We start from the raw sequence: 22474 nt of genomic DNA, 5'->3' as shown, positions 1-22474 counted from the left end.
TCATTTCGAAGCTTTATTTAATCGTCTGGTTGCTTTCCGATAATTATTTATCGTTGGCCGACACTTGAATTTCAGACTCGACGAGATGGTTGTATGGATGGACCACGTGGACGCCAACCTCAGAACCATACTGCACGAAGTAAACACCTTGGAGGAATTCGAAACGGAAAGAACGATATTCCAGGTAACAAAGTCTTACGCTATCCTCGTTTATGCTCGTCTCGACTCTCGAGGCTTCGATAATCCTCTGCTTGAAATTCACTAATTGGGAATACAATAAATTTTCAACGTTTTGCGTTCGCGTCCTGATGGATAGGTTCAACTTGTCACGGTAAATATAAATCTATGCAGCAACGTCCTGTTTCGAAACGTAAGAAGTATTAGCGCGGATACTCGTGTATTTATTTCTAAAGTAAAATGTTTTTCTTATGAACTCGTGGTGTGGTCTTTGTTTAGAAAATATGTCGCGAAGCGGATAGCAAGCGCGAAGAAATGAAGTGGTTGGTTCAAACCCTGGACAGCTTGACCTCCAACCGTTCCGACCACGAGGCTCTATCGGAACAGAATCGTCTGGAGCAATTGATAACTCGTTACAAGAATTTGATACCAACGATAGAGATCACGATGACGAAAACTGACATCTATTCGAAAAGTTACACCTACAGGAAGGAAGTGCGCGAGGTGTGCACTCTGCTGCGCAAGGTTCGCGAACAGTCCAAGATCGACGTGCTGTCCGAAACTCCTGAAAATCTCCAGACCGCGGTTACCCATCAGGAAACTCGCCTCGGTCAATTGGAGCAACAGAGATCGAACATCGTCAGTATGTTGCAGCGTGGCAAAGATCTTTTAAAGGATCAGCACGCGCCCCCCTTCGTGTCGCTGGAAGTTCAACAACTCGAGTCCAGCTGGAACGACACGTACGGACAAAGCGTGGAAACCCTGAAATCCTTGAAGAGCACGCAAAAACTATGGAACACGTACACGAGTCAGAAGGAAGAGATCCTCAAGTTGATCGAACAGGCCGAAGAAGAACTGAAGAAAATCGAGTCGACCAGCTATTACGATGCTTCTCAAGTATCCTCCGATCTTCAAAACAAACAGGACTTTGGCTCGACTCTGAGAAAGTCTTCCGAAGAACTGCTTAAGAAACTGCGTGAGACGTACGGCAATCTGGCGGACGTCGCGCCAACGGAAAGGAAGGAAATGTTGAAGAAGGAGATGACGCAAACCGAAAAGAAAATGGAAACCACTTTGAAAATCGTCCAGGAGAAGGTGGTTTACCTGCGAGAACACAGTAACCGATGGAACAAATTTCAGGCAAAGATGAACGAGCTGCAGCTGTGGGCACAGCAAACCGCGCCTCAATCGATCGCGGACACCGACAACTTGGCGACGACCCCCGAGGAGATGGTTTACAAAACCGAAAGTCTCCAGAACGAGATAGAAGAGAAGCGCAAAACGCTAAAGTTCCTAGAACAAGAGTCACGGAACCTCGTAAAAGGTAGTAAACGCGTTTCAAAATGTTATTGTAATTTTAATCATTTATCACGTAGCTACGTAAATATTCTAGTTTATCCATAACCCCGTCGCGTATTTGTTCTAGGTGACAGTGATAGTGGTCCAGGCAGACAGCTGCGCGGCGACATCGTTAATCTCGAGAAAACGCTCGAGACGTTGAAGAAGAGTATCGTGGTCCAGCGGGACACGGCTGGTAAAAACCTGGAGACGTGGAAAGAGTACGAAAAGGGAATCCGAGAATTGAAACCTTGGATCGAGGAGGCGGAATCGAAGGCAGCTACGATAGGTAGCAAACCTACGACTCTAGCTCAAGCAGCTCAGATGTTGGACACCGCGAAAGCATTTGAAATGCGATGTCAGCAACACTTTACGAACATTCAGGAGCTATCTTTGATCAGTCAACGACTCGCGGGAAAGACATCGGCCTCGGACCAAGTGGACGCGGTGCACACGCGTTGGAACGCTGTCCACGATGTAGCCGTCCAAGCAACGACAAAATTGGACAAACTGGTTACCTCGTGGAACAGTTTCGAGTCCGAGATCAAAGATTTCAACGAATGGTTGGAAAAGTCGGAAAAGGCAGTACTGGTAGAACCCAATACTCAAACGCCCGAGGTATCGGTACTGGAGAAAGAGTTGTCGCGGTTGAAAGAATTCAACAAGACGATATCCGATCACCAGGCTCAATTGATATCGCTCACTCAAGTCTCCGATCACATCAGCCACGGTTTGTCCTTGGAGGGAGCGTCCAACTTGAAGTCTCGAGTCTCGGACATAAAATCCAGAGTGAGCAAACTGGCCGACACCGTCAGGTTGCAGCTCAACAAGATTTCCGATTCCCTGTTGGCTCGTCAAGAGTTCCAGATGAAGATCACCGATTTCGAGAATTGGATGTCGCGACTGAGATCGAACATCGCCGAGATCAGCGAGGCTACGGTGGACACCGTCGATACCAATCTCCAAGCGGTGCACGCCTATATCCAGGAACACTCGGAGAAACAACCTAGTTTCGCGGCGATCTACAACGAGGTGAAACAACTTTCGTCGAAAGGATCGGTCGTCGAGGCAGCTGCCCTCGATGAAACCTACGCCACGTTGGCGATGAAGTACAAAGCATTGGAGGACGATCTGCGACAGAAGAAGAAAGAATTGGAGAAATGGATCGAACTGTTGAGCTGGCTGAACGATGCGAACGGGCAACTGAGTCACTGCAAGTACGAGGCAGAGGCTAGAAAACCGACTGTCGTCGACTTGGACAGATTTTCGTCGGAGTTACAATCCGTATACGAGAAGATCGACGGTTGGAAACAGCAAATTTTGCCAGACGCGGGTACGGGTATGGGCATGGGTATCCAAATTCGAGACAAGCAAGGAAAACCGCTGTCCGCCTCGGGCCTGTTGAACGACCTCGAAAACAAAGCGATAGCTCTGAAGAACGAGATATCCGCGAAACGCGACAAATTGGAGAACCTCGGCGCCAGGTGGAACAATTTCCGAAAGTTGCAAGAAAACATCACCGAAAAAATACTAAACACTCAAACGGCTCTTCAGGAAACGGTTTACAGTGTAGACTGCTGCAAGCGATTGGCGCCCGCCGTGGAGAAGATCGATCGACTGATCGAGGAGCACCGAAAGAGAGAACAAGAGAAAGAGGTTCTTCATTTCGAGGGCAGTTGTTTGATGAAGGAGGATCAACGTTCGACGACCAATATTCAAGTTGTTCTGTCTTCCGTTGACGCCAACTGGGAGAAGGTCAACGAACTCGTTCGAGAGCAGAGGAAGAAATACGCCGACATGGACACGGATTGGAAGGCTTACGAAGAAGCCAGAGAAAAGGTGAAGCAATCGATCGACGAAGCGAACGCTCTCCGACGATCCGTAGAGGGAGTACCTTACGATGTTACGCAAGCGAACCTAAGTTTGGAGAAACACAGGAAAGCTCTTGAAGTACTGAAGAAGGGTAAACAATATTTAGAGAAAATGGACACGAAAGCGCAACACCTGACGAAAGAAGCATCCCTGATGCCTAACTTTAACTCGGAGTTGATCGACTCCGACCTGAACGAAATTCGACAAAACTACCAGGACGTTTACAGCGACATCGGTGAAAAATTGCAGACGTACGAGTCTCGGGTGATCATCTGGAAACAAATCGAAGAATCAAAGTCGGAAGTTATCAAGTGGCTAACCAATACCAACGATGCTCTCACGACCGCCTGCGAACGTTCCCTTGACGTGGACAATTGTCAAGCCCGATTGATACGATATCGGGAGGAATTGCCGGCTCATCGACAACTCTATCAGAACATCCTCGCAAAGATCGAGCAACTGATCAAGTTTAACAACGACGCGGACATCCCGACCTTGAACTCGCTGCGCGCACTGCTGGACGATCAGTTCAAATTGGTCAAGAGCTCGGCGGACAAACTGGAATATTTGACGTCGACGATGAACGAAAAGGAGAGAACGATCAGACAGGAAATGAAGAGATGCGGCGACGCGATCTCCAAGATCCGAGAGGACATCATCAAGTGCGACGACTTGACGGGTGAAAATACAAAGATCCTCAACCGTATCAACAAATGCCAGGAGCTGAAGACCGAGCTCGAGCAATGCGACTACGCTCTCTCGAAGCTCGAGGAGACTCTCACGGAAACGTCCACGGAATACCCGAGCATTTCTAGATCTAGCCTGCCCAAAGAGCTTCAAGCGTTGCAACTGCGAAGAGACGGTGTCGCCAGCCACGCGAACAAAGTGGTCGCAACATTGGTAGCCTTTCTGACCAAACTGTACCACGAAAAGTTCGGAGCTCTTCAACGGATGGTGGTGACCCTTAAAGAAAAAGTGGCCTGGTGCGAACCCGAACAGAGCAGCGATCGTTACAATCTCGAAGTGAAAATGGCCTCGTTGTTGGACGTGGAGGCTGGTATAGCGGATTGCATCGGCAGAAAGGAGGATACCGACAACTCTTTGAAGCTTTTGGCGTCCGTCGAAAGCGCCGAAACGATGACCGTTCTGAAGGCTGAACGGGACAGGGTCAACGTCGAACTGGACGCGCTCAAGTCCTCCTACGGCAAGATCAAGAACGACCTGGAACGGAACATCGCTCTGTGGCAACGTTACGAAGTCACCTCGGAGAACGTTCTGTCGTGGCTGAAGGAGAACGAGAACAAAATCAGGGCCGAGGCGTCGATGCTCCTCGACACGAACGAAATCGAGGCGAAAATCGACGAGATGAACCAAGTCCGTAAAACGGTGACCGAGTACCAAACCGAGCTAAAAGATCTCTCGATGCTCGCCGAAGACATAACGAAAGTCAGCTCCGAATCCAGAGTGAACCAGTACATAGGCCACCTCAACACTCGATACGAATACGTGGTAAAGTTCTTGTCTCAACATCTGGAGAGATTGCAAGGTGTGAAAGAGAACAGGGACCGGTACGCGGCGAGCAAACAGAAGCTGGAAGCTTGGCTCGAGAACGCGGAGCAGACGTTGAAGATTTTCGACGAAATTACCGGACCGAAGCCGATCACGTTCTACCAATCGCGACTCAAGGAACTGAAAGCGTTCGGCGAGGAACGAGAATTAGGACAAGCTATACTTAATCGAACAGCCGAGGCGGGCGAAACTTTGTTCGCAAGAATCACGCCGGATCAACGAGAAACGATCAGAGCCGAGCTGAGAAATTTCCGCAACCGCGTGGACGCCATGGCGGATCGGTCCAACGTCATCTACAAGAAGATAGAGAGCGACATGATGCACAGATCTTCCTTCGAAGACAAGTTCTCCCAAGTGAAGCAGTGGCTGGCGGACGCGCAGAGCAAATTAGAAGAGAAGCAGGATCTTTTGCCGACGCTGCAGGAGAAAAAATTTGCTCTTCATCTGTACAAAGCCGTCGCGCAGGACGTGACCGTTCATAAGAACATCTTGCAACAGCTACAACAGAGACTGACCGCGTCGCCCGACGACGAGGCCAGCGAAATGTTGGCCAGCGTGATCGAAGCTTACGAGAAGCTGTCCAGCGAGGTGGAAGGACGTATCAACATCGCGGACAAACACGTATCGAATCACGAGGCTTATCTTCAAACGTTCGAGAAGACTCGCGATTGGATCAACACCGCGATCAACGAGGGGACGCCGATCATCGAAGATTTCTCCGTGGAACGGGAGATGGCGCAAAATAAAATCGCGTCTATAGAAAGCTTGTTGCAGCAGAAAACGGAAGCTGATCGGATTCTCTTCGAATGCAACCAACAATTGAATATCGTTCTCGAGCAAACCTCTCTGCCGGGCCATCAGGCTCTGGTGAGCAACTTTGAGCAACAAAAGAAGATTTGGGAGGAGTTTCTAAAGAGGTGCGCCGCCGCCAGAGACAAATTGAACCACATGTTCGATCAGTGGTCCGAGTTCGAGAAGATCGTCCAAGGTTTGGAAGGCTGGATCAAACAAACGGAGATTCAGCTAAAGGATCAGAGTTTGAAGAGCTCCGAGGATGCTAAGAGAGCGCATCTGCAAAAACTAAAGTCTTTGGAGGAAGGTATCGTCGCGAAAGGGGCTGAATTCAACGCTGTTATCGAGAAGAGCCAGAGTATAGAGGCCGAAGCTGATCTCGCTACGAGGGTATCTAGACAAACTACCAAGTATCAAGCCATCAAGAATCAAGTAAAGGAAGCCGTGATGCGGTACGAACAGTTCGTCAAGGAACACAACGCGTTCAACGTAAAGTACACGCAACTGTTGGAGTGGATCGAGGAGATTCGGTCCGAGTTGAAACGACAGAGCGAGATCGTCGGCGATTTGTCCGTGTTGCAAAGCAGACAGAAACGCATACGCGATCTCGGCGACACCAGAACGAAGGAAAACGCTCGGTTCGAGTCGGTGATCGATCTCGGCGAGAAGCTCTACGTGCATACGTCTCCGGACGGCCGAGAAATCATCAGGCAACAGCTGAGAAACCTGCGTACCCTTTGGGACGGATTCTCCGAAGAGCTCCAGGGCACCACGCAGAAATTGGACCAGTGCTTGATGCAGTTTGCGGAATTTTCGCTCTCTCACGAGCAACTGACCGCCTGGCTTCGAGACGTCGAGCGCACGATGCACCAACACACGGAATTGAAATGTACCCTGGAAGAGAAGAGAGCGCAGCTGCAGAACCACAAGATCATGCATCAGGAAATAATGTCCCATCAGTCTCTGGTCGAGTCCGTCTGCGATAAAGCTCAACAGCTGGTGGATCAGACCAAGGACACGTCTTTGAACGTCTTTTTGCCCTCTATCAAACAGCTTTTCCACAACATCGTGGCCAAATCGAAGGATTTGCTCGAAAATCTCGCCGACTGCGTGGAAAAGCACCATCGTTTCAATCTGCAAGCAAAGGGTTTCTCCGACTGGCTAAACAGCGAAAGAGAGAAACTCGCCGAATGCAACGACCTTACGGGTGAACGCGCCGACATTTCCCGTAGACTGGCGACACTGACGATGCTGAAGGACGATCAGATGCAAGGAGCGGAATACCTCGGCAAGCTGAAGGAGCTTAGCGACTCGGTCACCAAGAGAACCGCGCCCAAAGGATGGGATGCCATCCATAAGGAGATCACCGTTATGGAGGGCAACCTCCGTCAATATTTGACCGAAATAGGTAATTCGAATAGTGTAGGATTTATTATATGTTACTATATTTATAAAATACTGACTTAACTATTAATGAAACTAAAATAAATAGAGTCCGCTCAACGATCCGCTCTACGTCTATTCGCGCCGTCTTTACCCTTCGATTGCTCAACTAAATCTGTCTCCAACGCTTCTTTTCCTACCTACCCTTAAAGTTAAACTCGACCCAGGGTTTTTCCCAGGCAGGGGAACGTTGTCCTAGGCGGCCTCGCCGAGGCGTGTCTGGACAACATCGGCCCAAGTGGCCAGGTCATAAATTAAACTAAACTAAAGCTACGTTACAATATCCTTATACCTATCCTATAGCTAACGCTCTCTCTCTCTCTCTCGTCCTCTCTCACGCACACGCACACATTCCCACTCCTACAATAGGCTACCCGAAATCAATCCTATTAATTACTTTCGTACACGGAATTCATGGAAATGTAGAAATTACGTATCGCTTATTAGAAATTTGTTTACAGAATCGGTCGAGCAAAAACAAAAGGCGGCGCTGCAAAAGTGGCAAGACTTCGAGGACAAGCTGGAAGCCCATACGAAATGGTTCTCCGCGATGGAAGCCGCGTTCAGAGATCAACAGCTACAGCCTACTCTACGGGAGAAAGAAACACGGTTGGCTACCCTCAAGGAGAAACGTGACTCCATACTCAAGAAAGAATCCAAGATTGACGAGTTTGTCGACAAGTCTCATAGTTTACTCCATGCTAGCGGCGTGGAACGTATAAAACCGATGATTTCTCAAATTAGTAACAGGTAAGCGAAGCGAACATGGCCGTCAACGAAATGGAGTTCGAAAGAGACGAACAACGAGATTAATGTAACGTAAACGATTGCGTTTCAGATATCAACTGTTACACGTGCTCAGCAAAGAGGTGGTAACTCGATGCCAAAGCATCGCGGACGATCATCGCGCCTACGAGGAAAAATTGAAAGGTTTCGATGAGTGGATCGCTCGGTTGGAGCAAAGTCTGTCCAATTTGAAGAAAGACGAAACCGGGAGAAATTTGGAAGAGAAGGTCTCGCGTCTGCAAATACTTTTAGCCGAGAAGGAGCAAGGCGAACACCGTTTGGCCGGTCTAGCGTCCTTCGGGGAGAGAATTCTAGCCGACACCTCGGCTCAAGGACGGGAATTGATTCGTCACGAATTGAGACAAGCTCGGGAACGATGGGATAAACTCGTGGAGGAAATAGCCGAACAACAAAAGAAACAAGATGCTCAGTCTCTGCAGTGGTCCAATTACCAGGAGACCCTGCAACAAATCCTAGCTTGGTTGGACGCGATGGAGAGGTCTGCGAAGCAGGATTCATCGATCGCTTGGTCATCCCTTCAGGAAATTAAATCGAAATTGCTCAAGAGCAAGGTAACCGCGATCTTTTTCTTTCCTCTTCTTTTCTTGTTTCCTTTTCTTGCTTTCGAAACTAGTAGAAACTATTATGCCAGCAAGTAAAGTAAGTAGTTTGCCGAACGAAACGTTAACTGTTCCAGGCGATGCATCAGGAAATCTTGGCCTACAAGCGTATCATCGAGGGCGTTTCTGAAAAAGCGAACGCGCTTACGTATACCGTCCAAACGCCCTCCGACGCTCGGCAGAATGCTGCCTCGGTCTCGGAAAGATACGAAGACCTGGTCGACATGTCGCAGAAAAACATGTCCAACTTGGAGACCCTTTTGGACACGTTCCAACAATTTTACGATCTTCAAAAGTCCTATCAGGATTACCAGAAGCAACAATGGGAACAGTTGGCCAACTACAGCGACTACACGGGCAACAAGGCTGCTCTTCAGGCACAATTAACTAAAATCATGGAACTTCAAGACGGCCAGAGGGAAGGAGAGTTAAAGTTGAACATTCTGAACGAACACGTCGCCCAGAGTGCTCGTAATCTGACACCGAGATCGCTAGAGTCCATGGAACGAGATTTAGCTACGTTGAGGTAAAACAGAGAAAAAATTGATAAAGTGGAAATTTCAAATATCTCGACTTGTTGGCTACGAATCGAATTTTCCAACAGATTCGAGCACAAGAAGTTCGCGACCGCTGTGAACGACATCGTTCGATGCGTCGAGGAAAGGATTCAGCAATGGAGCGAGTACGAGAATTCTTTGGAGCGCCTATTGGCCTGGCTGGCCGACGCGGAATCGTCTTTGAAAAATTACTCGTTGAAGAATACCCTCGACGAGAAACAGGAGCAACTAGAGAAGTACCAGGTATCGTTTTCGAAACAAATTAACATCGCTTTTCACGATATGCGTTATGGACGTATCGCGACATTTTTTTCTACGTCATCTTGCGCATTAAGTTACTTGATGTTTTTTTCTTGGAAAATTTGCAACGGTAAGAAAGACAAGCTACGAACGAGATTTTATTTTACACATTTTTGCAAAAAGAGAAAAAGATACGAGGAAAAGAGAGAGATAAAATTGTAAATAAAATCAAGATTTGTCTTTGAAAAACTTTCTTAGGCACTACAAAAGACCGCGTTGTCATGGGATACGGAAGTCACGGAACTGGTGGCGCTCGGAGACCACCTCGATCAAGTAAGAAGAAACCCTGAAAATTTTTCTCATCGAGACGTGTCAACACTTTTGTCGAAATTTCCCCTATTTCTTCTTCGTCTTCTTCTTTCGCCCCATTCTGACTTTTATTTCTGCTCTTTTGTGTGTGTTCTTTCTTTTAACGTATCCAACGTGATTTCAATGTACATTGTACGTATTACGTAATTAAAGAAAGAAAAGCAGCTTCGTTTTTGAGATATTCGAAAGATAGACTCGTCGATCTCGTACAATTTTCTCTTTTCTTTCCTTTTCTACTCTTCTCTTCTCTTCTCTTCTGTTGTCTTCTCTTCTCTTTTCTCTTCTTTTCTTTTTTCTACTACACGCCCACGCTATTATACGTCAAGTTTTTAACGAGTTATATTATACACATGTACCATAATAATTTCCATATGTATAACGATTAAGAGTGATGGATGGAAATATTACACTTTATTCTATTAATATTATCGACCGTTTCTCCGTTCCGTAGATGTTGATCGTGAATCTCCGACAAAACGAAGCAGAATTCGACAGAATGAGCGACGAATCATCCGAGCTAATGCAAATCAGCGGCGAGACCAGATTCTCCGCCAGCGTTCAGCAGATTACATCTCGGTTCCAGTCTATTCAAGCTACCGCCAAGGTAAGATAGTTAACTACGGGCGGAGGCGATGGAAACGCGTTGCTAATGAAAACGATATTGTAGGAACTTGTTAAAAAATGCGAGCAAGCGGTGTCGGATCACGCCGCTTACCTAGAACGCTACAAACAATGCTCGGAATGGTTGGCGAACGCGCGAACTTGTTACCGTTCGATCAAGGACGACGGGATGAGTACGCGCGAAGAATTAGCCTCGAACGTTGGAACCCTGAAAGATCTTTCGACGCGCCAATCCTCGGCGACCCTTTTGATAAACAACACGGTGGAGGCTGGGGAACGATTGTACCCGACGACCGGAACGGAGGGACGAGAAATCGTTCGCCAGCAGCTGCTGGAACTTCAACAAGCCTTCGAAGAACTGTACGACAGCATCGCCTCGACGGAACGCGAACTTCGATCGAAGATATCGCGGTGGTCCGGGTTCGAGGAATCGAACGAGGCGTTCGAAGAATGGCTGAGAAACATCGAGACTCAACTGAAAGCGGAAATCGAGCTGAAGACAACATTGGACGAGAAACGAGCTCAGCTGCAAATCTACCGCACGTTCCTGCACGACGCGCAGACCCATCAGCAGGATTTGCTCGATCTTCGCGACAAGGGCGATAATCTACCGGATTCTACCGACAAAGTGCACCAAACTCTGAAGATGTTGAACGAGAGGCACGCCGCGGTACTGAAACGAGCCGCAACGTTCGTCGAAAGATACGAGGGCATCGTCAGCGATCATCAGCAGTACAGCAAGTCTGTCCTGGATACGCACGAGTGGTTGGATGCGACGCATAACGCGGTTATATTATGGGGCGACACGGAACTCGAGCGAGTGTCCCTGCACACCAACCTCGATCGTTTGAAGAACCTTCTGCAGAGTTTGCCGGAAGACGAACCGAGGGTCCAACAGATCAGGACGCTAGGCGAGAAGGTGATACCCGGCACGTTGGAGTCCGGTCAGATAAACATTCGATCGCAGATCGATTCGTCCCAGCAGGAGTGGGAAAGTTTGGTCACCGCTGTCAATTCCACCATCGACACTCTGGAAAACAAGCTGCAACAATGGAACGAGTTCGAGACGTCCAAGGAACGATGTCTCGCCTGGATGAGGGAAACGGACACGAAACTGCACGCAGTGGACTTGAAGCCCACTCTTCTAGAGAAGAAAGATCAGTTGGAGATGCTGCGCACTCTTCAAGGGCAGGTTCGCGCGAAGGAACTGGAAATCGACGCCGTGACGGAGAAAGCCCAACAACTGCACAAGAACCTTACGTCTCGTACGAGCCAGGTCTCGGAGCTGAGCATCAAGTACCAGCAAATCTCGAACAAAGTCAAGGATCTGAATGGCCGTTGGCATCAATACGTGACCACTCATCAGGAGTTGGACAATCAGGTGGCCGAGTGCACCAGATGGTTGGACGATATCAGGAAAAAGTTGGCCTATTGTTCCGACCTCGGTGCCTCTTCGCAGAAAGACTTGGAGAACAAAATGGAGATAGTGCAGGACCTGTTGCTCTGCAAGGAGGATGGATTCGGCAAGGTTCAAGGAATCGTGGAATTGGCTCAAACTGTGTTAGCCAACACCGCGCCGACGGGACACAAAGCTATCAACGATACGGTCGGCAAGCTTCAAGAACAGTGGAGCGCTCTGGCTTCGAAGATGTTGGAGACCAAGACCAATCTGGACGACTCCATCAACAAGTGGGCTGGACTCCTCGAGCAGATACAGTCTATGAACAAAACCGTCGAGTACATGCAGACGGCTTTGAACGATTTCTTGCCGTTCCAGACGACCATGGCGGAAAAGAGGTGTCAGCTGGAGCGCGTCAAGGCTCTCGAGGAAAAAATTCGATGCGAAAACATCGAGGTGGACGGTCTGAAAATGAAGGTTGCCGAAATGATTGCCAGCGGACCGCAGGGATTGGCCGCCTCCCAGGCTCAGACCATCTTAAACAGATTCGACGCGCTCTTCGAGAAGATCAAGTCGTTGCTGATCGAACGGGAAGAGCAGTACAAAGATCATCGATTGTACAAAGAGGCGCACGACGACATCATCAACTGGCTGAGTCGAGCTCGCGAGAAAATACCCTCCATGAAGCAAAGACCTCTCAGCGATAAATTAGCTATCGAGAACGCGGTGGCGCCGTTGGAGAGTTTGTTGAACAAAAAGGCTCAGGGTGAGTTGCTGGTTGAGCATTTACAGCACACCGGAAAAGTGGTTTGCGCTAGTACCAGCCCGCAAGGACAGGAAATCATTAAGAACGAGGTTCGCGCTCTCACACAGAGTTTCGAGGAATTATTCAAAGGTAAGAGAACATCGTACTTTGTCTTTAGTTTCGCACATTCAAGTACCGTCGAGTGAGATTAGAATAAAACGACTCGCTTTATTTCAGAAATCAGACAGCAGAAAGACCAACTGGAGCAGACGGTGGGCCAATGGCGCGAGTACAAAGACGAATACGAGAGACTCAGCGACTGGTTGCAGCAGTTCGACATCCTCGTCAAGGCGCAGAAGAACTCTCTGTTGCCGAACGTCGCCGAGAAGGAAAAGCAGGTGCGAGAGGTTAAGGAGATCCTGGAGAAGCTGCTCAAGGGCCAGGAACAGATCGACAAGTTCAACAAAACAGCCTCGGGACTTCTCTCCTCTCACTTGGACACCTATGTAAACAATCAACTGCGTCACCTGAATTCACGGTACCAAGTCCAGGTGAACTTGGCGAAAGACGTGCTGAACAAGGTCGAGACGAACTTGGCGCAACACCAAGAGTACGAAGCGAATCTGGCCAAGACGCGCGCTTGGATCGAGAACGCGAAGCAAATAATTCGCAAAGGAACGGAGGCGGCGTCCACCAGTAGCCGAGAAGAATTGCAGAACAGGTTGGACAACATTCAAGAGCTACTGAGGAAACGAGAAGAGGGCCAGAATTTGGTCCATCTGACCGTGAACTGTGGCGAAAAGGTAACGAGGAACACCAGGTCGGACGGCCGGGAAGAGATCAACGCGCAACTGAAAGAGATCCAGAACGACTGGGAGAGACTGGTGAAGAAAATTTCGACGACCAAGGTTCATCTCGAGACGAGCCTCCTTCAATGGGCCGACTATAGTTCGTCGTACCTGCAACTTCAACAGTGGATCAACGACCGCGAAGCAAAGTTGCAGCAAGTTTGCGAGCAAAAGGTTTCGAAGGCTAGAAAAGGTTTGGCTGGTCTGAGCTCGTTGGCTATCGGCGAAAGGAAAGCAAACCTGAGACAAACGAACAGCATCGTTCAAGATATAGTAGCGTTCGAACCGATGATACAGTCCGTCACCACCAAGGCGGAAGATCTTCGCCAGGCGACGCCCGCCACCGAGATCTCGATCAAGTACGAGACTCTGAGCAAACAAGCGCAAGAGTTGTACGCGAAACAGAAGGAAACCGTCGAGCAACATCAAGCTTTCATCGACAGCGGAAACGAGTTCGTTCAGTGGATACGCGCGGCGAAAGAGAGACTTGGAAAATGTTCGGAGCCTACAGGCGACAAGGAGTCGTTGGCAAACAAAATCACGCAGTTGAAGGTGTTGCAAAGCGAACTACCCGAAGGCCAGAAGAAACTCGAACACGCTTTGGAACAGGGCAACGCGGCCTGCCAGATCGCCGACGAGGAAGACAAGGAAATAATCGAGGAGGAAGTGGCGTTGTTGCAAGAGGAGTACGACAGCTATGTGTAAGTAGTCGCGAAAGGGCTGATATTGTAACATGTATATGTTTACATTTTCCTTTTTTTCAATTGAAACGTAAACGAAACGATGCTAACGCGTGTCAACTTACGTTGTTGTAAACTTTTCGCTTCAGGGACTCGTTAAACAACACCAAGAGCTTGCTAGAGGTAGGAATAGTCAAGTGGACAGAGTACGAGGATCAATTCTCCGAAGCTGCCGAGTGGCTCACGCAAACCGAGCAGCTGGTGCAATCGTTCAACAAACTACAGGATAGTTTGGAGGAGAAAAAGAACGTTCTCGAGCAGTTCCAGATCCATCTTCAAACTTTGTTCGATTGGCAAAAAGAGCTCGATCGTTTGAACATGAAAGCTCAGATGTTACTGGAGACCTGCGCGGACACGAGAATCTCGAACGCCATCACTCAGCTGACCACAAAATATAACGCATTATTGTCGCTCGCGAAAGAAATAATGAGACGCTTGGAACTCCATTACCAGGTACGGTTATTGAAAGTTGTTCTGAAAGAAACTAATTGTTCTATTATTCGAAAATTCCGCTATGTGACCACTTTTGTCTTCTTATTAGTTCGGATATGGGAGTCTCTACTGTATCCCTTTTTCAGGAACATCAACAGCACAATACGCTGTACCAAGAGTGTCAAGACTGGATCGAACGAACGCGCGACAAACTCGGCGAGTGCAAAGAAATTCCAAGCACCCTGGCCGAGGTGAACAACAAACTGCACACTTGCAAAACCATCAGACAGACCCTCGAGCAGGGCCAAAACAAGCTGCGGTACGCTCTCGAGTTGAAGGAGAAGGTAATCATGAACACCGAGCAAAACGGAGCCGCAAAGATTCAGGAAGACACCGAGAACCTTAAGACCGAGTTTGAGAAGCTGTTGGTCAACGTCGAAGACATTAGGCAGAAGCTGTCCGTGAGAGCCACCGCGTTGGAGGAACTGAACAAGATTCATCGACTCACCACGGATTGGATCGATGAAATCGAGGGGAAGATTCAGCCGGGAGAAATGTTCAAGAACGATCTGAGCGAGAAACGGGCAGTTCTGGAAAAGTATAAAACGGTTCACAGAGACATTCAAGGTCACGGTGAAACCGTCGATCGTTTGAAGGCTCGTCTCGCCGAAGACTCCAGCATACCCGTGGCTCCTTACCAATCGACCTTTGCCAAATACGACCAATTGAACAAACTCATATCCGATAAGATACGCGTAAGTACTTTCCATTCCAACTTTGACCAGACTTTTACCAGAAAAATACGACGTTTTATAAGGTTGTTTGTAAACTTTTCAGAATTTAGAGGAGCAGGTGAACGATCACGAGAAATTTCAGCAAGCGCAAAACGAGGCAGCCGACTGGGTCCGTCAAACGAAACTGGAACTCCAGCAACATTGCGACACCCACGGCGAAAAGGAACGGATCATCGAAAGAGAGAAGAAGGTCGATCGGATCATCGCCTCGCTTCCCAGAGGAGAGACTCTGATCTCTAAGGTGATACAGCTCAGCGACGCCGTGATTTCCAGCACGGGTCCAGAAGGCCAAGAAGCCATCGGGCAAGACGTGAAGCAGTTGCAATCCAATTGGAAGTCTCTGCAATCGCAGTGCCACGACTCTCAAAAAACATTGTCAAACTGTATATCCAGTTGGTCTCGGTTCACCGGTGCGTTGGATAGCATGAAAAGATGGATAGACCATTTTCAGAAAAAAGTGAACGATGAGCAATCGAAAGAGAACAAAACTCCCGAGGATCTGGTGCGCTGCAAGAGTCTCGTGGAAGAGGCTATCCAGCAAAAGCCCGTTCTCGAAGAACTGAACGACAAATGCGAGGCCTTGTTGGAGATGAGCGCGTGCAGTTGGGCACGCGACAAAACGGTCCAACTGCAATCGGCTTACACGTCTCTGTTGACAGACATGCAAAGTCTGGTGTCGAAGGTAGAGAAAAATTTGTCGGACCACACCGAGTTCCTGAAAGCCAAGAAAGAGATGGAAGATTGGTTACGCGTCGCGCGCGGCTCGGTACAAGATTGTATGGGCGTTGGAGACGCCGAGTGGGCCAAGGACAAATTAGAAACGATCAAGGTATTTACCTGCTCTTCTCTTTTCTTCTCTTCTCCTCTCCTCTCCTCTCTTGGTCGTTATTCGTTTTCGAATTTCGATCGACGATCAACACTCTCGCTTTCTTTCACAGATCGTCACGATGCGAATCACCGAGGGTCAACATCTGCTCTCGACGCTGCAAACAGCATTCGCAAAGGCGATCGAGACCGCGGTGCCGGAGCAACAAGAACAGCTGAGAACAGACATGGCTGGACTTCGTTCCGGCTGGGAACAGCTGAGCATCGATTTGAACACAGTTCAAGCTCGGCTAAAGTCTCTTTTGAGTCGCTGGGACGATCACGGCGAGGCTCACGGCAAGTTTCAGCATTGGCTGGACGAAACCGAGAAAAGTATACGGAAACTACCGGATACCAAAGGGGAATTCGGTGACATGAAAACGATGTTGGAGCGTTACAAACATATCCAAGAGGAAGTTGCCGAGAAAAAGACCGAGTTGGATCATCTGATAGAGGAAGCCAGCGAATTGTCCAAGTTGGCTAAGAAAAACCGACCTCTGGATCAAACGAACAAATTATTGAAACGCTGGCAGGATTTGAGCGATCGCGTCGATGAAAGGAAAAAGCTCGTCGAAAACGAGATGCAAGAGTACAACGCTTACCACGCGGCTCTGCAAGAAACCGAGAAATGGTTGCTTCAGATATCCTTCCAGCTGATGGCTCACAATTCTCTCTACATCACGAGCAAGGAGCAGACGATCAGTCAGATAAAGCAACACGACAATCTGCTCGAGGAAATCGAGATGTACACGAGCGTATTGGAGGATCTCAAGTTGAAAGGCAACGGACAAATTTCTCGCTACGTGACCGTCAATACCGAAATAAAAACAGTGATCGAAACGCAGCTGCAAAACGTCCAGGAGAGTTACAACTCTCTGCTGAACACCGCGTTACAAATTAAGAAACGATTGGCGGAATCGCTGATCAAGTTCCAAGAGTACGAGAACACCCTTGAAAGCATCATGAAGAACTTGGATGCGTACGAACCCGAAATTACGCAGGAAATGGAAGCACCGTTCGACACCCTCGAACAAGCGAAGGAAAGGTTCGAGAACGCGCGCACCTTGCACAACAAATTGCAGGCCGAGAAGACGCGATTGGCTTTAGCGGTCGAAGCTTGCGAAGCTGCGGTGGCTTGCGTTTCGAGGCCTGGAAGTCCTCTCGATGCTCCACCCGTGCAAATTCCAGCGAGAGAAGTCGAGGTCCGGACCAAACTCGAAGACCTTATCGATCAGGTATGCGTATATACATAATAATAATCAAACACCGGATCTTCTTCATGCAATATAAAATCTTCGCAAACGTATTTACAAAAATTGAACCAAAAACATAAATTTATTTTACTCTTCGAATGCTATAATATCAACTTTACTCTCAATATTTTTTTATATTATTCCATACTGTGTGCATTCTTTAATTTCTTGCGTATTCGAACTACCTATAAATGCTTAAGATCCGCAGTCTGATAATAAATAATTGTTGAGCGTATTATTATAATTAATGCGGTATAGTGACCCGAATCGTTTGTCGCGTTAATTGTTTTCAGGCACAGGGACATCTGATGAACGCGACCAAGGCCGTGAGCGAGCTGGAGGAACAAACTCGGCAGAAAAACGCCCTTCGCACGTGGATAAATCAGCAACGAGCCCTCTGCGCCGAGTGGAAGTCTCGACCGGCGAAACTGCGATCCGAGGCGGCGCACGCCGAGCTTCAAGCGATGAACGATCTCCTTGGGAACGTCGGAGAACGTCGAACACACGCCATCACCGAACTTTCGATCCACGAAGAGGATCGAGACATCGAGGAAGGTCTCGAGAAACTCGAGAGAGAGCTAACGGATGCCATCGCTGCGAAACAAGCGGCCCAGGAACTGATTCAAAAGTATCGATCGCAAGTGCAGAACATTCAATCTTGGTTGGACGCGCTCTCGAAGAAAATCGACGTAGTCGAGAAAGGTAACGGGCAGACGATCGGGCAGAAAATAGCGAGCGCGAAAGAGATCGCGTCCGAGTTCGAGTCACAAGGACCCGATAGATTGAACCAAGTCAAGAGTCTGGGCGATCGAGTGATGGACTCTGTGAGCAACCTGGATTCTCAGCAGATAGAGGAGCAGATCAAGTCAGTAGAGAGGCGATACGCGGACACCGCGAAAAAACTCCAGAGAAAGGCGCAGGTGTTGGACATGACCGCTCAAGGCATCGAGGCAACCAGGCAAGAGATAGAGGAAAACAGAGACTGGATTCAACTGAAGAAACAGCAAGCTCAGTTATCCGAGCCTGTGGGCTACGACAGCAAATTGGCAGAGGAGAGACTTCTCGCTCTGAAGGTACCTGTATTCTCAAATATTTCTTTTTGGATAACTCGATAACGATATACAATCGATTCGTTGGTTCAAAATATTCTTTTGCAATTACAGGCGATGCTGAAAGAAGCCGAAGGGAAGCAAATGGTAATCGACACTCTGGAGAAGCGGGTTGGGAACATGCAGAACGAATTAGAGGGGAACGAACAGCAACAATTGGAGAACGAGACCAAGGCGCTACGCGGAGAACAGGCAGAGCTTTGTACCATCCTAACGGAAGGAATTTCGAGCGCGACTGCCGCGGCTGACGCTCGTCGCAAATTCGAGGGTGAGCTGGATCGCGCCCGAGCCTGGATCAAGTCCAAGAGCAACAACTTGAAGAAACTGAGCGGATATCTGCCTTTGAAGGCCGCGAAAGTCGAGCAGGACATCGAGCAGCATAGCGAGTTGGAAGCCGATATCGATTCATTCAGCGAGAAAGACCTCAACGACATTTTGAAACAAGGAAACACGTTGCTGAAGGAGTGCAGCGACGAGGATCGAGCCAGACTCGAAACCATCTTGGACGAGTTGAACAAGGATTATCAGGAACTGAAGGGTGAAGCGAGGGAAAAACAAGCGGCATTGGCGGATCTTCTTCAAGGCCGGAAAGCGTTCGAGAGCGAGATAGACAAGTGTCAGAGATGGATCAACGAAGCCGAAGTAGCTACTTCTTCGGACCTGCGGACCTCCAGCATCGATATTCTACGAGAACAGCTTGCCAAGGTATATATACGTAATTGAAGCATTCGCGCGTCCGGATTCACCAATGGCGTTGATGTGGGGTTACTCGTTCACCATCCAGGCAGGCCTAAGCACAGGCATTTCCTGGATCAGGGGATTCCAGGGAATGCATGGAGCCCAGATTCGAGTCTGTAGTCCAAAAATTGTGGATTTTGGAGAAGGTGGGGGTTTGTGAGGGGTGGGTTTGTCCGAGAGGGATTCCAAGGGGTGCATTTTGTAAAGGTCATCAAGGAGAGTCACCCCAAAGGTTTTTTTTTGTTTTTTCACCCCATTCCGTCACCCCTGGACCCTTCCGAAGTGCCGTTTTTCTGCACTATCCTCTTTAGGGGGTGAATCAACCTCCTTCACACACCCAGAGGACACTTCAAAACTAAGCCTCACGAAGTTTCTCGAAGATCGGTTGAAAACTCTCATATTTATGACGTTTTGAAAAAGTGTCTCGAATTTTTTTACGAAGAGTATTTATACTATTATTTACTTTCATTTAAGAAATTTTTACTAATAATATTTTTACACGAATCGTTTCAGTACGATCGGCTCAAGATGGAGGCGAACGAGTACGAGTCCGACATTGAAAAAATAATTCAACAGGGAAAGTCCATCCTTCCCACGGTGAGCGACGCTGACAAACTCGAATTGAGCGAGCAACTGCAAAACATGAGGGAAGCACACGGAAGAGTGGCTGGAATTATAAACGAGAGAGCGCTCGCTCTACAAAAGAGCATCGACGAGGCTGAAGAATCGTTGGCGCGAGTCGCCGAGGCCGTACAGTACATGACGGATGTGCAAAAGGAACTTCAAGAACTGAACAAACCTATCGGTGCTCGCGTCGAAGACGTCGAAGCCATGTTGGACTCTTACGAACGAATTCTGAACGATTTGAAAGCGAACAAAGCGAAACTGTCTGACTTGGGATCGGTGAATGTCGCCGATCTCCACGGTGTGCTGGCACAACAAGACGACCTCGTAAAGGCCATCGAGTCACAAATATCGAAACTCCGACAGTTACTTTTGCTGCGGCAACAATTCCTCGCTCTGATCGCTGAAATCACCACGTTCGTCGCCAAGTACACGGAGATCGTTCGGGACATCGAAACCTCTGGCCTGACTACGGAGGAGAAAATCAAGAGGTAGGTAAAATTCTAATCGAGCTGATACTCTCTTTAGAACAATTCGTCCCCACAACTATGAAAACTTTTCTATTCGATGATCGCTTTTTTATTCGACAGATACGACGACGCGATTCTCAAGATCCAAGAGTGCGAGGCCACCCTGGCCAGCGCGACCGACAAAGGCCAGCAAATCGCCGCGGAGGGTTCGACCGTTGACAGAAACAACATAACGGAGCAGCTGCAATCTTTGAAGCTTCAATTGCAGGCCTTGAGGAGAGCCGTGGAAACGCAAAGAGAACAACACGAACTGGCTGCGGCGGAACACAAGAGGTTGGCCAACGAACTAGCCGAAATTCTCGAGTGGCTGGAGGATAAAGAGAAGGAAGTGAAATCGAGACCTCTACTCGAAAGAGATCCGGCCAGCGTCGAGGCTGAACTGAACAAGCACCAGGAACTTTGCGAGACTGTCAACGAACATCTCGACAGAATCACAAACTTGAAGAATTCGATTCCCTACGAGGAAGGCATGCCTGGCTCCTTGAAGGAAATGCTTAGCGAAGCGGTGTCCCTCTTGTCTTCTCTGCCAAGAGAAATGGAGGAGCGTGGAAATTACTTGGAAAATAATATCAAGCTGCGGTTGGAGTACGCTGCGCTTACCGATAAACTTCACGGATGGGTTCGCGAAGCGGAGATTCGACTCGAAAGCGACAAGAACGGACTCGATTTCGAAAATATTCTCAGCGATCTGGAAGAACACAAGGTTCGTATACGATCGATACATTCCAACTTTCCGACACGATTTAATTACACGACGAATACACGATGGAATTTACTTTCAGATATACTTCAGCAGCGAGCCGTCTATTCGCGAGCTCGTGTCTCAACAAATCCAGCAGGCGGCAGATAAGATTTGGCCATCGTTGACCACCTCCGAACAAGAGGAGCTGAGCGTCGAACAACAACAGCATACTCAATTATTGAAGAACACCCTGAATACCGCGAAATCGCAACGCGCCAGACTCGAGCAAGGCGCCGAGACCTGGAGAGACTACACGCAAACTCTCGAACGAGTTCGAGCCGTTATCGGGAGATCCAGATTCACCGACGAACCCGTCACAACTCTGGCTGGTTTGCAGTTCAACATACAGAAGATCACGCACGCGCTCAACGACATACAGGTAAATTTGTAAAATACGACAAATTTTTATAGAAATATTACATTAAGTCTACCGGGAAGTTCTATCCGTTCCGGTTACAACAAGTTTTTAACAAGTACACGCATATTCACTAAAAACGATATACAAATTGCAATCATGCTGGAAAGATGTCATAAATAATGATAAAAATTATATTATTCAACAGAATTTATTCGAGTGATGAGAAATGTATTAGGTTGTCCCAAAAGTTTCTTTCGCTTTATTAATAAGTAATACACGCACGATATTTTATGTTTTATGTTACATTATTGAATTGTGCACGATTCATTTTGCTCAATTGCTGTTACAACATGAATATCTATGAAATTAGATTGTCTATTTATATAAACACGACCATATAAAATAATTGAGTGCAACTCGCGAAAAAAAAACTTTTGGGACAACCTAATATTATTTTGTGTTATTCTGAAAACGGACAGAACATTCCGGTAGACCTAATATTTTCAATCGCTGGCAATTGTTTCTCTTCTCTTATTCCGTATCAATCTCTCCGTAGAATCAACAATTTGAGCTAGATCTTTTGAACGAACGGGGTCGCGAGGTCCTTCGTTTGGCCGATGCCAACAACAAGAAGACGATAGAGGCTCAGAGCTCCGAAATCGGTGCCGAATGGAAAGAATTGGTATCCGGTTTGGAGGGTCGCAGAGACGCTCTTGAAGCTCTCTCGAAACATTGGGAAGACTTGGAGGCGCAGTGGTCCCTCGTTGAAACTCGCGTCAATGCGACGGAAGAGAAGAGCAAACTCGTGGACACGGTGGTTCGTTCGAAACAGCACTTGCATGACACCATCAAAGCTTTACGCGTAAGTACCGTCGTAAAAATTCGTCACCGAGCGTGAAATGCCCTTCCAACGT

The 22474-nt window shown here is 48.1% G+C and overlaps 1 protein-coding gene across 3 annotated transcripts in view; it reads left to right on the top strand.

Annotated features, from left to right (window-relative positions):
- Nucleotides 1-22474, top strand: part of LOC128891331 (muscle-specific protein 300 kDa) — a 62607-nt gene that overhangs the window by 13936 nt on the left and 26197 nt on the right. For 2 of the 3 annotated variants that reach the window (XM_054150724.1, XM_054150725.1), the window contains exons 12-33: nucleotides 76-184; nucleotides 317-331; nucleotides 457-1501; nucleotides 1604-7156; nucleotides 7653-7941; nucleotides 8030-8549; nucleotides 8675-9123; nucleotides 9202-9397; nucleotides 9653-9727; nucleotides 10215-10367; nucleotides 10431-12678; nucleotides 12766-14077; nucleotides 14206-14569; nucleotides 14695-15303; nucleotides 15386-16171; nucleotides 16281-17441; nucleotides 17753-18532; nucleotides 18623-19273; nucleotides 19820-20421; nucleotides 20521-21163; nucleotides 21243-21581; nucleotides 22117-22422. In XM_054150724.1, the coding sequence (XP_054006699.1) occupies nucleotides 76-184; nucleotides 317-331; nucleotides 457-1501; nucleotides 1604-7156; nucleotides 7653-7941; nucleotides 8030-8549; nucleotides 8675-9123; nucleotides 9202-9397; nucleotides 9653-9727; nucleotides 10215-10367; nucleotides 10431-12678; nucleotides 12766-14077; nucleotides 14206-14569; nucleotides 14695-15303; nucleotides 15386-16171; nucleotides 16281-17441; nucleotides 17753-18532; nucleotides 18623-19273; nucleotides 19820-20421; nucleotides 20521-21163; nucleotides 21243-21581; nucleotides 22117-22422 (18205 nt within the window). The remainder of the gene's footprint in view (nucleotides 1-75; nucleotides 185-316; nucleotides 332-456; nucleotides 1502-1603; nucleotides 7157-7652; nucleotides 7942-8029; nucleotides 8550-8674; nucleotides 9124-9201; nucleotides 9398-9652; nucleotides 9728-10214; nucleotides 10368-10430; nucleotides 12679-12765; nucleotides 14078-14205; nucleotides 14570-14694; nucleotides 15304-15385; nucleotides 16172-16280; nucleotides 17442-17752; nucleotides 18533-18622; nucleotides 19274-19819; nucleotides 20422-20520; nucleotides 21164-21242; nucleotides 21582-22116; nucleotides 22423-22474) is intronic. The other variant, XM_054150726.1, reaches the window with a different exon arrangement.

Source organism: Hylaeus anthracinus, unplaced genomic scaffold (assembly GCF_026225885.1).
Source record: "Hylaeus anthracinus isolate JK02 unplaced genomic scaffold, UHH_iyHylAnth1.0_haploid 12001, whole genome shotgun sequence".
NCBI classification, from domain to species: Eukaryota; Metazoa; Arthropoda; class Insecta; order Hymenoptera; family Colletidae; genus Hylaeus; species Hylaeus anthracinus.
The sequence above is the reverse complement of the archived record's forward strand: the minus strand, read 5'-3'. Positions and strand labels throughout refer to the sequence as shown.